At 47.7% G+C, this 14893-nt stretch overlaps 1 protein-coding gene across 1 annotated transcript; it reads right to left on the minus strand.

Annotated features, from left to right (window-relative positions):
• Positions 1-12992: 12992 nt before the first annotated feature.
• On the minus strand, positions 12993-14541 carry PtA15_9A492 (uncharacterized protein; the record flags this gene model as incomplete). The annotated part of the gene is made up of 2 exons (XM_053172706.1): positions 12993-13716; positions 13802-14541. 2 exons carry the CDS (start codon positions 14539-14541, stop codon positions 12993-12995), a joined length of 1464 nt encoding a protein of 487 aa, XP_053023920.1.
• Positions 14542-14893: the final 352 nt, after the last annotated feature.

Here is a 14893-nt window from a genome sequence, read left to right on the forward strand (position 1 = left end):
GTGCTTGTGCTCCCGGTGTGTAACTCGCAAACCTTCAAGCCAATTAATATGCCGTGAACTTGGGCATGTAGTCTCGCATCTTGGCTTGATGGCCGTACCTTTCTTTCGTCATATTGTTGGCTGATAGTATCCATTGCCTGGCGTTTGAGCGGGGTCTCTCTTGGAGACACCTTGGCTCAGGATGTAAACGGGTCGGGTTCGGGTCGGAAATCTGTGCCCGAACCCGACCCGACCTAAATGCCGGGTCGGGTCGGGTCGGGTCAAATATTTAAATACGCTGACCGAACCCGCACCCAATTAGGCATGATGCGGGTCGGGTCGGGTCCGGGCGGGTCTTGCGTTGACCCGACCTTTTACAAGATAGGAGAAAAAAAAATGAAAGAAGGAGAATAAGGAGAAAAAATGTGAGATTGATTTTGAGTCCTGGAGCTTTCATGTATATACAACAGGAGATCAAGTGAAATAATAAGAATAAAGACTATTTTGAGCCAGAAGGTGCAAGGGATACCAAATCCAAGTCGTCATCATCACACACTATCAGCCCCTCTTCAGCTTGGATCCAGTTCTGCGCGCATACAAGGGCTTCAAGAGTGGTCGGTTGTAATTGTGTTTGATTACTGCCAAGTACTCTTGCGCCTGTGGAGAATGCCAACTCTGATGCGATGGATGTCATCGGAGTCATAATCTGCTTTGTCAGACAAACTGGGAATCACGGCCGCGGGTTGTTTTCTCTTGGACGGTCACATTGATGGGGTAGGATGGGGCTGGGCTGGTGGATGGGTGAGGGGATATCTGATATCCTGATTACATTGGACTTAATCGGGTCAGGGTCGGGTCATCGGGCCAACCCAAAAAGGAATTTGCCCGCCCAAACCCAAACCCGATTAACAATTGGGTCTTGCCAGGTCGGGTCGGAAATTGAGCTTATGACTATTAGGCTACCCAAACCCAACCCAAGACCCGTCAGGTCTTGGGTCTCTGTCAGGTCAACCCAACCCACTTGCATCCTGAATATCAGCCACAGATCCATACAGTTACTCGGGTAGTACAAACACACAGCAAAATGGAAACATTAATTAGGGTGTTCAAAGTTGACTTGCATAAAATCATAACACCATAAAATCATAAAATTCTGAGGTGAAAAAAAAATGTACACCCAAACACTCAAATTAGAGCAACATTTCTAAAATGGTACATATAAAATCATCATTTGAAAGTTTTATGATTTTATAATTTTATGATTTCAACTTTGAACACCTTTCTCTTGTTGGGCCTGCTCCTCTTTTAGCATCTTCATCACTTCTGAAAGTTGGTGGCAAATCTCATTGGATTCTATCTGGAATGTGAGGGTTTTGGAGGGGCTGTCTGTGGATGATTTGGAATTGGGGAGGTGAAGCAATTAAGGTGTTCAAAGTTGAAATCATAAAATTTTCAATACATAAAATCATAAAACTTTCAAGTAATGATTTCATATGTACCATTCTAGAAATGGTGCTGTAATTTGAGTGTTTGGGTGGTACATGTTTTTTTGGTAGCTTACCGGGAGCATAGCGGGAGGTGGGCCTAGTCCAAGGAGCGGTAGTAGAATAGGTGGCGTGCCGCGTAGGCGCGCGCCAACAGCTCCGGCGGCAGGCAGAGCAGGGAGCCCAAGAACCCTCGCGCGCCACGCAGCACTGGTCTGCAGCAGAAAGGCTGCAAACCTAGTTAGGCAAAGTTCAACTGGTACCGGCAGGAAGCATCTGGCAGATCCGCCAAACTCAACCTAGTTGCCGAACTCAACCTGCCAGCTCTTGCAGGATAAATTTTTGCAAATCAAGGTATTGAGAAGCAGAGAAGTGCAGAGTGCTAATCAAAGAATCACAATATGCTCAGTATAGCAGAAGCGTTGGCAGCGGTGAAAGCGGCATGAAGGGACAAGGACCGAGACACAGATGTCCAAGCAACGGGGGATGCGGCTCTAGGTACGGCAGACAGAGAGGAAACTATGCTAGCAACGGCCCCAACAGGGGGCGACCCACCGGGCAAGAAAACGGGTCTACAAAAGAAGACAGGAAAGAATCCCGCACCAAAAGGGCCAGTGAAAAAGCCCACAACCAGGTCAACATCAAGGATCCCAGAAAAACAGTGAGATCCAATGGAGATAATCAAGGAAGTTGGATAGGGGGAGAGGAGGGAAACAGGGAGTATACAGGGCAAGGGAAAGGAAGCGGTAAGTGAATCAGATCCAATTAGGAATGCCAACCAGGAATGCGAACGGGAATGCCAACCATGGAATAGAAGGAACTGAATCTATGTATTGTCTTACAACATACAGTGGATGACCCAGTGGACGCCAAAGAGGAAGCTGCAGCAGTGGGAGCCGCAGAGGAGAAGAGGGAGCTGAGAAGAACAATGTTGGAGATGATTGGGCAGGCAAAGGCAGCAGCAGCCGCGGGGAGGAAGGCCGAGTCCTTGATGTTCTATCAATTATGCGCGGGCCTAGGGGGTACAATCGTCAAGGATCAACCACAGACTCCTGCGACCAACCATATGAATCCAAGGCGCAAACCCAGCCTCCCCCAAGGACCACCCCAACTTTTGTCAGCAACATCACTGGCCGGAATCAAGGTACCCGTCCCACCACCGGCCAACCCGACAAAAACACAAGACCACAAAGAGATGGCCTCTGGTTATCAGCCTCAAGACGGAGGAATCATATTCGACGACTCCGCAATACCAACAAACAATGACTTAGGGTTCACACCATTCTTTGAGAAGAACTTGGTTGTGTTCAGGGCGCCACTCCCATTGACAATCTTCAATCAAGAGTGGCAGGATAAAGCCCTCCTTTATTGCGCAGACAAACAGAGAAAGTGGGAAGAGGCAAACAGGGACAAACTCAGGTATACCGGATACCCGTATCCAAGCGAATACGCCCAAACTTACCAGGACTGGTTGGTGCACCATCAGGGGTTCTACAACGCCATCAGCAAAATCCCATCACATGCAAATCTTGCGGTCTGGCTCATTGTCCACAAGAAGAATGCAGACGGAATAATTGGGAGGCACGGCTTCATGACGGCCCTACGGTACGATATACACGTTAGGACGAATGCATTAACTCATAGAATGCGCCTTCTGGACGTAAGGTTGTCGGTAGCTAACATATCAGTGTACTGGGCGGAGATAGCCCTGGACATGCATGCAAAGGCAGTCCGGTTTGGCGAAACCGAATACACGGATAACCCATACGAGGTTGGATGCTGCCGTGCTTTGTGGGATCCAACAACAGGTCAGCCAATAGCAAAAAAGGACGAGTCAAAGATCCCGCTCCATTTCCAACAACCCCACCATCCAACAGCAAAAGGGGCCCCTACAAGCACAAAAACCGGTCCTGACCCACCCAAAGGCCCTAGCGGGTCCAAGGAACATCCAGGTAAGAGCAGCGGCTACAAAGGGAACCGGTGGAACCCAGCATACCACTAACGGGATGGTAACGGATACAGGGACGGTGGCAAATCTGGAGGTGGAGGCGGAGGCGGAGGAGGATCAGGAGGAGGAGGAAGAGGGAGGAACAAAGGAAATGGAAAAGGGAGGAACTACTAGTTAGCGTTGTTTTCCCAAAATTTTCAAATTTCCTTTCCTTGTTTGGTTTTTTTTTTCAATGCCAACAACGTAACGCATGAGACAAACATATTTGGTCTATTACTGGGAAGCGGATGAGAGAAGGGAACCAATGAGGCCCCTTCCATCAGGAAGTAATGAGAGAGAGATGAGGTTCTGATTGAGTAATTTGCGCAGTAGTTCTCCTTTTTTGGGAAGCAGCTTGAACAGGCACAAAACAGGAAGCAGAGATGACAAGGACAAGCCGGTAAAGAGCGGAAAGGGAAACAAAAATGTGATAAGCTGAGATTGGCCAACAAAAGTGACTTGCAAGATGGACGTTGACGCCTGGGAAGAAGCACTCCGTAAAGCAGGTTTAGATACAAAACACACAGACGTCCTGTCAGGTTTTTGCAAAGGTTTCGACCAAGGAACAGAAGGAGCCAGTACTCTTAGCGCTATTTGATTGGGAGAAAGCCTATAGGCAAATCCCAACAGCCCCCAACCAGTGGCCATACCTGATGGTACGGGACTTCAATGACGGACTCCTTCTGGACACGCGCATCACCTTTGGGGGGGTTGCCGGATGCGGTTCATTTGGCAGGCCCGCAGATGCATGGAAAAAGATCATGATGCACGAGTTTGAAGTCCTGACCATTTTCTGCTGGGTGGACAATAATCTGTTCATCAAGAAAATGGACTCCCCTGCCTTGATGACGGATGTGGTGAAACGATCCAACAAGCTAGGGGTGAAGACTAACAAAGAGAAGTACTCACCTTTCCTAGAAGAACAAAAGTTCCTTGGCTTCATATGGAACGGGAAGGACAAGACAGTACGACTCACCTTTCCTAGAAGAACAAAAGTTCCTCGGCTTCATATGGAATGGGAAGGACAAGACAGTACGGCTACCAGAAAAGAAGCTCACTAAGAGGATCCAGCAGGTACAGCATTTCTTAGAAATAGGCGCAGAATTCTTGTACAGCAAATTAGAGGTCATAGCAGGGAGGTTAAACCACGTTTCTTATGTCTTACCACAACTACGGTGCTATCTATGCGGGGTGTATTGTTGGCTGAAAGACTGGGTACTAGGGGTGTAAATGGGTCGGGTCGACCCGCAAAGACCCATGACCCGATGGGTTTTGGGTCGGGTTTGGGCAGCCTTCTGGCCTCCCTTTGAGAAACCGACCCGATTGTATAATTGGGTCGGGTTTGGGCAGGGCTTTTTGCATTTGGGTCGGCCCGTGAACCCAACAAAGACCTGATTAGGAAAGGTCCCTGACTCCTGAGGAGGCTGTTGCTCTGCAATCCAGAGTCCCCGCTTTGAGAGTCTCACCGCCACACCTCCAATTACTCAATCACGAATGGCGCGATCCACCAAGCAAGCAAATAAGAATGTCATTCCCTCATCATCCGACGAATCCGACAACATTCAAGTTCATGTTCCGGAATCCGATTCTGCCTTGACTCAGAACAACCTAGCGACTCCAGGAACATCCCAGACTCCAAAGAACCCAAGAGATAACAAGCCTACCAATCAAAATACGGAATCTGATCCGGCCGTAAGGAAGCGCAAGGCCACCAGTGATATCTGGACGCATTTTAACAAAAAGGCACATGGTATGTTTTTTTTTTCAAATTTACAAAACGGAAATTTATTGATTTATACTTGGCTGCGCCCCAGGAAAACACGTGAAGGCAAAATGTGCCTATTGTCTATCTGAGTTGGATGGGAAAAGCACAAACGGTACGAAGCACCTTTGGCGCCACCTAGAACGATGTAGCTCCTATGCTACAAAGAGCAAACAGTCTCTGCTGAAGCTTGCGGACGGATCGGTGTCTTCTTCGTCAACGTGGAATTTTTCTCAAGAGAAATCTCGTGATCTACTTATCAAGTTGATAATTGCACACGAACATCCGTTCACTCTAGTCGAGCAGCCGCTATTCCGAGCGTTTGTGAACTCCTTGCAACTGCGATTCACACTCTTCAGCCGTGGCACTGCAACAACCGAGGTCCTCAAATTATATCAGTCAATGAAAGCCCAGCTTGTGAAAGATATTAGCAAAGTCAACCGGATTTCCCTGACAACCGACGTCTGGACCTCATCAAACCAGACACCCTACATGGTAATAACTTGCCATTTCATTGATTCCAATTGGAACCTCCGCAAACTAATCCTTAGTTTTAGGGAGTTTCCAACTCCTCATACTGGTATAGCAATCGCTGAACAGTTACTTACAACTATTGCGGAATGGAAGATTTACAACAAGGTCAGCTTTATAACGGTGGACAATGCACTAGCAAACAATACAGGCCTAGCTCGAGTGTGCTCAGTTCTGAAAGATCGAAGCACCGATCCGCCAGATATGAATGGAAAGTTTCTCCATGTTCGTTGTGCTGCTCACGTCATTAATCTTATTGTTAAGGATGGCCTCAAGCATGTCTCCTATGCCATCAACAAGATCCGGGATGGTGTCCGATATACTAGAAGCACTCCCTCTTGCAAACAGCTCTTCAAGGAGGCCATCAACCTAGCTAACATGAAAGAAGGACAAGCTCTCCCCTCGCTTGACGTTCCGACTCGCTGGAACTCGACATATCTGATGTTGAAATCAGTAATTCCGTACAAGGAAGCATTCAATAACTTGGCCTTGCAAGATGCCAACTTCACTAACTGCCCGACCGACGCTGAGTGGCACGAGATATCTGCTATGAAGGGATTTTTGGCCATTTTCGATGCGGGTGAGTATTTTTTCAAGTCGGTTTTTGTTTCACTGAATGTTCATATCATTATCTGAGCAGTTTATCTCTTTTACTGCCTGCTAGCTACAAACAAACTGGCCATGACACACTATCCAACAGCGCATGTCATCTACAAATACATGAAAACTATTGACACACAACTCAAAGCGCGCGCAAACAACCTCAAGGATGGCCAAGCAGACCTGAGCGGCTTAATTACACCGATGCAAGATAAATTTGACAAGTACTGGGAGAAGATGAAGGACTTTGCGGCGATCAACCTCATCTTTGATCCTCGCTGCAAACTGGCGATGATAGAATTTCTTCTTGCTGACGATCTCGGTACGGACGAAGCAGCAATTAGTGTCACCGCTATAAAAAAAACGGTCTCTACCTGGTTTAACGAGCTGTTGTCAAAGCAAACTAACTCGCATGTGGATCAAGAATCCACAGCTAGTCAACCACCTCAACAAAAATTGACTCAAGACGACGATGATGTTGACATGCGCTTCAAGAAATACATCACAGAGATCCACTCCACCCAAGCTGTATCAACCACTGCCGAGCTCGATCTGTACCTCCAAGAACCACCTGTCGTGTCTGAATCTCGGAAATTTTCAGTTCTTGCCTGGTGGAGCACCCACCAGGGAAGATTTCCGAACCTCTCAAAGCTGGCAAAAACTTTGCTGATGGTTCCGATGACCTCGATTGCTTCGGAATCTGCCTTCTCAACCGGTGGGAGAGTGCTCAGTGACTACCGAACGAGGATGAAGCCCGAAACACTCGAGGCCCTCGTATGTGCGCAAGACTGGATCCGCGGCCATGAAGGCCTATACCCGGACTCTCCGGAAACAGAAGAACTCACAGATGACTAAACATTTCATTGTTTTCATATCTTGTCAGCTATTCTACAGCAATACACAGAATTTTTCATTTATTTCTTTTGCTTACAAACTGTGCACTCATTTCTGAGATTTGCTCAGCATAAAATGTCGGGTTTACCCAAGACCCGACCCGGACCCGACCCCGACCCGACTCCTTGTAACGTGGGTCGGGTTTGGGCAGTCAATATTCACTTTTGTCTCGACCCGACCCGACCCGGGGTTCACGTTGGGTCGGGTTTGGGCACCATTTTTTGACCCAAACCCGACCCGTTTACACCCCTACTGGGTACACAAGAACAAGCACCAGCCAATTCCTAAAGACGCGGAGGAAGATGTACACGCATGGCTAACAACCTTGAAGAACTTCACGCCGACGCGACTCATTGCGCAGCAAGACCCAACAGAGATAGGATGGGTTGGCAATGCATCCACTGGCTGTGCTAATTGGCCGGCAGTGGGCTCAATTCCGCCTTAGATCAATGGAGGAATTGGAAAAAGACATGGAGGAAGGGGAAAAGGAAGAAAAACGGATTTCTAGACTAGAAACGGTGGCGGTAAAACTCAGGCTCATGATGCTGCTGAAATTAGGCGCACAGAAGGGGAAGACTTTCATAGTGTGGACCAACAACACAACAACAGAGAGTGTGATCCTCAAGAGGAAATAAAAGGACCCCTTTGTAAATCAGGAGTGGAAGAAGATCCAAAGCATGTTGATCAAGCGCCAAGTTAGCCTGGTTGCAAAGAGGGTGACATCCGCAGAAAACCAAGCCAACAACTTGTCAAGAGGAATCCGTTTGGGACACCGGAATAGAGATCAGCTAAGGATAGAGGTCCTGAGAGACCTTGAAACACTTGTTGAGCAGATAATGGAGGAATTACATGGAAACCATGATAATTTGACAAGGTTAACTAAACCACAACAGGAATGTCACTTCACGCAGAGGACGCCTTAGTGGGCATGAGTTTGGATAAGTAGTGGCAACTCTACAGGAGGCCTAGAGTTATGGGGTCTGAGCAGGCTCCAGGCCACCTGGAGTTACGGGTTGGGCTCAGACCTTAGGGCTTAGTACTCTAACAGAGAGAGAAGGATCCACATCCCAAGGCGGAATGTGGTCATCTCTTTCCAATCCTCCCACCTTCCACTCTACCTTCAGCCGTCACGGCAACAGGCGGAGGGAAGGGAGGGAGAGGAGAAGCCAACCTTATCCCACACTTGGAAGGCTTGGGGAGTTATAGGAGTAACTCCCGGGTCAGCCTAGGCAACTAGCGCCAAATAGAGGGCTAGTGGCTGAAGAAGTAAACTGAATAGACAAACTGGGGAAGAAGATTAATCCCCAGTCCGCCACAGAGGCAACATGAGAGTAGATTGGATCAGCTCAGAATTTTATGATTTTATGGTGTTATGCTTTAATGCAAGTCAACTTTTAACACCAACACCCTAAATGAAGCAAGTGGTTGGAGTAGGGATAATCAAAGTCACAGATTTGGAGAGGTTTGGAAGGGGTGTGGAGTGGGGATGCACAAGGTTTTGGAGTTGGGATGCACAAGATTTTGGAGTTGGGATGCACAAGGTTTTGGAGTTGGGTTTTTCAGGCTTTTTGAGGCAGTGCAATTTGGTTTCTGGTGTTCTTCTTAGTTCAATATCTTTGTTGTAATTTAGATCCTGCAATATTTTGAGGTCTTTTCTGTGGGGAGGAAGAGGGGATCAGGAGTCTGGGGTACTGGGGGTTGGGGATCCTATATGGTAGATTGCAGGATGAGGAAGGCCTGGATCTCCAGCCTCTGAAACCATCACTATGTGGTCTGTGAGATGTAAATGATAGCTATGTACATTCAAGTCTGGGCCACACAGAGCCCACGCCACCGCTCATAAAACTGCTTCAGGAGAGGATTATTTGAGAGAAATGGGTGCACGTGCCAGAGGATACTCCAATTATGGGTCAAGAAACTCCATGGTTGATTATGACCCAGGGAACTAGAGGCTCTTTGCCAAGATTCAAACACTGGCCCCAGTAAAAACCTACTGTAAAGTAGGGATAACAGAGACCTACGGGATGATCCTCAAGTTGATGTGGTGGCAAAGAGGATCAACCCAGGAATGTGTACAGATGATGAAAAAATGGAGACAGCTTGGACAGTCTACACCACAGGCCATCCAGGACATCCATTGTTTGGACCAATGTTTGCACCTTTGGCTGTCCAGCTCTGGTTTGGGGGGGTCCATCCCTTGTGTTGGATGGTTTGGACAGACCATCCCACAGACAGACCAGGGAACGTTCAGCGGATGATTGAAGGACCATCTGCTGGATGGCTCCACACTTCAGTGGGAATGAAAAAAATGATTCATCCTGGCTAGCCCGCATATTTCATTGCTCATAGACGGGGTCAAACATGCAACCTGCCACACACCAGCCTAGGGACCCTCACTCTCCCAACTACACCATGTAGACAACACCTGCAAACATCCCCACCTTCATCACACAAAGACCACAACCAATAACACCCCTTTGCTTTCCAACAGTCTATTGGACACTCTTGATCTGATATGTGTATTGGTATTTATTGATATTGAAATTGGTTTTGGTTTTGATATATTGTATTGGTATTGGATTGGGTTGCTGATCTGATCTGAGACATTGGATTGTATTGCAAATACAATCCAATATGATAAAATACTAAGTGTATCTCTGGCGTGGGATGCTGTATTGAGCCCCAATTGCAGAGAAAAGGTGTCTTTCTTCAGATATGATACTGCCATATTGTATCTGTTTTTTGATACAATAAACGGTATCAAATTCTTAAAACTGGATTGGATCATGTTGTTCAACCATTCGCTCAACTGCCACCATTCTAAATTTTGCATGCTCTGGTTTTACTTTGATTTCAACTCCACTTGATTACAATAGCAAACTTTGTTGGACAGTCACTATGCAATCGGGACAGTGACTGTGCATTGAAACTTGATAGAATGATTTTCAAGAAAGGTTGGAGGAATACCAAATGCGTCCTTTGAGTTTGCACATGTCAACTGGTGGCATTTGCTTCACTTTTTCTCAGAATGTTGAGAGCAGCAAGTACAGCCCTTATGTACCACAGGTGTGCAGCTGCATGATAAATCATGGAATCATGAATCCATGATTTTACATTCCTTGTAGGCTTGAAGGCCAGATCCTTCAATTTGGAACCAGGGCGGGCCATTTTGGGCACAGGATGCTACCAGCCATCCTCCACAAGCTTGCAGTTGGGTAGGCTCAATTTTGGGACTGCAGATCTCAGCCTCTGAGCCTTTATATGTGGCTCCTGTATGTCAGGTTGGATCCAGTCACATGATCAGAAGAAGAATCCTACTTTCTTTGTTTTGAACTTGAGGCCTCAAGGGTTTCACCATTGAAGTCCTGGAGTGTTTTTGCCTGAATCTGGCCCTGCAGCACCCACATCAAGCCAACCCAGCTGCCCAGTGGGGTTTTGACTGCCTGTACTGTGAATCTGTACAGGCCTGTATCTGAAATCCACAACCACACAAGCCTTTTGGCAATGGCTGTATGTGTTTTTTCCATGGATACTTTTAATAGTGGTGTCACTGTAACATTTACAAGAAACCCCCTTGTGCCATATATGAAGCTTCTGTCAGTATGCAAAATCAAAGAGATATATGAAACTGCTTTCACAGTCTAACTTAGCTAATTCCCTCCTTGGGGGAGCAAAGTGACCTCCAAAGGAGGCACTTACGCGCTATGTAGACCCCGCGGCAGTAGAGAATCAGGTATTTTGGTGGGGACTTTTTCAAAACCAATCTCCCACATGAGTTTCTGGACCTTTCTTTCTCTAATTTAAATTTCTGGGATGGCTTAAGCTGTCCCCTTCTTTCTACTATTTTTTCTCATCCTCAACTCCTCTGGTTGAGCTGCAATCATAGTTGTAACATTATCAAGTTCAGATTCTGTACAGTGCAAAATGTGGAATGCATGATGAATTGGACACTTGTCAGTCACAAAACAGTACTTCATGGGGCATCCAAGGCCCCAAAAAATTTGTAAAATATTTTCAAAGAAATTCCATGATGTTGTGCACATTTTGCTCCCCCAATATTTTATTACCTGGTGACAAATGGCGCGTCCAGAGAGGATTGAAAAACATCATTTTTCTAATTCTCTACTGCCACGGGGTCAACATAGTGCATAAGTCCCTCCTTTGGAGGGTCCCTGCAGAACGGCGCCCCCCCTCCAATAGAGGGACTTAGTTAGTTTCACAGTGTGCACTCTGGCAGGCTCAAAAGAGGATAAAATCATGGTCACCTGTTACAGCCATTAACAAAGTCCCTCTATTTGAGGGGGGACACTGTCCCGCCAGGACCTTCTGAAGGAGGGACTTACATCCAATGTCCAAGTTTGGGCTGACAGAATCAGAACCATGTCTTTTTTCAAACGTTTCTGGCTTCACCCTTTCCCATTGGGCAGCAAAGGTTTGGGGGAACAAAAGATTCCCAAGATCAAGGAGAATCTCTCCAAATTTTTCTGAATTTTTCAAGGCCTTCAGAACCCCTCAGATCCACTTTTTGTGACTATCTTTGGTCCGCTTCATCCTATATTACAAAGTTCACACTGTACAGAATCCAAAACTCATGATGTTACAAGGGACATTGCAGATCAAGAAGACAGGTTGGGGATAGGTGGGTATAGTACATGGATAAAGAAGACTTTTGTCATCATAGAAATCCAAACAATAATGAAATTGGGCAGGAAATGGATGGGTGAGAGCAGTTTTAAAAAAGTCCCCACCAAAAAACCAAATGCTGTCAGCCTGTAAGTCCATTTACCGCCTAAGTCCCTACCTCCGGTTGGCGCAATGCGACCAGTGTTTTACCACTCCACCTGTAGGAGGGTGGGACTTAATTAAGTTAGTATTTTCAGCCTCAAAGCCTGCATAGCCCCTGTATGACAGGCTGCATACAGTAATGTGATTGTAAGAAAATCACTACTTTCTTTGTTTTTAACTTTGGGGCCTCAAGGGTTGGACCATCAGAATCCTGGAGCAATTTTACAATGATCAGATGCTTTGCCGCACCCCCCCCCCCCTGCCCTGTGGCCAGCGCGGCAACCTCGGTGACCAAACAGCCGCCCAAAGGGATTTTGACTGCCTCAGTCAAGCTGTACAGGCCTGTGGCTGAGATAAAAAAAAAAAAAAAATTCAGCCTCGAGCCCGCAAGCTTTTCAAGAATGGCTGTAATTCAAAGTGCTTGGAAACAGTTGGTGTTGCATTGAGATGATAGGCAAAAAAACAGGGGCCTCATCGGGAATTGAACCCGAGACCTCTCCCATGCATGCTGCCACCGGCACCACCCAAAGGGAGAATCATACGACTAGACCATAAGGCCGATGACGTGATGGCACAATTGTGACTATAGATATACAAGAGCTCCCCTATCATCACCCAATTCTTCTACATCTGTGTGCGGATGGTGATTTTTTGAGCGCAACAATTGGGAGGAAGTTGGGCTGTACTGCATACCAGCAAGCGTGTGTAGTAGTTGGATTTGATAAATGTGTTCTGCTTTCGGTGTTTGCCTCAGCCTGGGAAGGTCAACATGTAAAACATAGTCAATAATACTTAATCACGGCATCTTGTACATACAACATAGTAATACATCAAAGCGACAAAGGGGCGGGGTTGAGTATGGCAAGTAAGATAGTTTTTTTTTTGGGTATCTGCGTATGTTTGGGGGTATATATATCTAGGCGGCCGTTTGGAAGAGACAGGACGGGGTAAAGCAGGAGGATAAAGTAAATCAGTCAGTTTTGAAGGTGACTTTCTTTTTGCGATTCGAGGAGGATGAGTACGAATTGAGAGGGGGAGGGGAGTGTTTGAGGATCGAGACGGAATCGGAGTGGGAGTGTGCGAGTGTATCGGGGAGGACGGAGGCCGGGGATGGAGAGGGCTCGTCGTCTGAGGAAAGATGGTGTTGGTAATGCCGTTGTCGGGCGGAGGAGGAAGCGGCCGACGGGGATCGAAGCTTCTGGACCGCCGAGGTGTATCGTGTTTGGTTCGGCTCAAGGGTGCTCGATAGCTCTGTCTCTAATTTGAAGGCCGTCCAGTCTTCGTCTGGCTCTTCCGATAGGTCCGCATCCACCGACGGGCTCGAGTCGTCCGACGCTTCCATCACGTCTCCTATTCCGCGTCCGTTTTCGGTCTTTGGAGGAGAGTCTTTTGAGCCCGGCTGGTCGACCCGGTCATCGCCCGCCGTGCGGTCGCTCTGTTCACGCCGCTTCTTGCGCCCGATCAAGCTCGTGTCTTTCTTGCTTTGCTTGTCGGTCTTGTGCTGCAAGGGGAACAGCCAATCGCCGATCCACAGATGGGTCGAGCTGCCAATCATCCCGATGAATATGCCCATCCCGATCGCAGATATCAGGAAGAGGATCACCGGTTTCAGCTTCTTCAACATCGCCTTGGTCAGGTCCAGCGGCTTAATAACGACAAGCCAAAAGACCAATCTGATCGGAAACGTCATTGGACTGTGTGCGATTCCAGACAAACAAGACCGGGATGAGCAGGCAAATAATATTTGGGTTGATGAGGAAAAGAGGAGAGTGCTCTGACAATAAGATTTCGTCCCAGAACCAGACCATGAGGTGGGTCAAAAAGCCGAAGAGGGTGCCGATTACAGCGCGACAGGAGCGAAAGAAGATGGAGAAGATGCCCTTGAAGATCTTGAAGGAGAGCGTCCAGATGGGGTTCTTGGTCGTGCAGAGGACGAAGAGCCAGGCAACGAATCGCCGGATCGGGGCCAACAAGCGGGGTTTTTTTTTAGGTCTTCGAGATTGGAGATGGAGAGGGTCGGAGGAGTCGTTGAGGACCAGCTTGGAGCTCTCCTCTCGATGCTCGAGTCGGCGGTCATCCTTGGCCAACGGGGCCAGATGTGAGCGGCTATTGTTCTCCCGTCCAAGACGGTCTGTTTCGCGCTCTTTCCCCGCGGCCAAGAGGAACCCACTCGGCGCATCTTGCGGTAGGAAGCTTTTCGGGGTGGCTGTGGGGTCGAGCTCGTTGGTGAGCTGGTTTTCTATCGTCACGGTCTCCGTCCTCGCCGTTGCTCGTCGTCTGTCCTCGACATCCTGCTTGGGGTTCTGGCTGTCGAGGGCCTCGGCCGAGTATGCTCGAGTGAGGTTGAGGAGGAGGATGGCGATGAGACAGAGCTTGCTGCTGAGGTTCATGGTGCTTTTGCTGTGGTGGTGGTGGTGGTGGTTCTTGGCCGTTCTCTCTCCCTCGACACTCAACACTTCTCTGCCAACTCTGCTCCTGTCTGGCATAGGGGGCACATTGCCACACCCGAGGAGCCTCATCCACCCCAACGATACATATTTCAAAGAACCTTGCTTGGCCGACGATACTCTGCCCTCACTCGCTTTCTTGAACAATCAAAGAGGTGGGCCCCTAAAACAGATTTACAACTCATCTTGTTAAAAAAGTATGGTCGATTGAAGGGTCCCAATCAAGCTACACAGCCTTCCCTTCTCACCCTCTTTCTCTGTTTCTCATCCCCGGACCCCAACATATGTATCCATGTTTACTTCTGGCCCGTCTTTTTGTACTCGCATCTGCTCATTTGGGATTAAATTGGACATGTTGATCAGATTTTCCATTGACAACATCATAATTGCCAGACACGATGTTATCATTTAATAGCTGAGACGG

Source organism: Puccinia triticina, chromosome 9A (genome assembly GCF_026914185.1).
Source record: "Puccinia triticina chromosome 9A, complete sequence".
NCBI classification, from domain to species: domain Eukaryota; kingdom Fungi; phylum Basidiomycota; class Pucciniomycetes; order Pucciniales; family Pucciniaceae; genus Puccinia; species Puccinia triticina.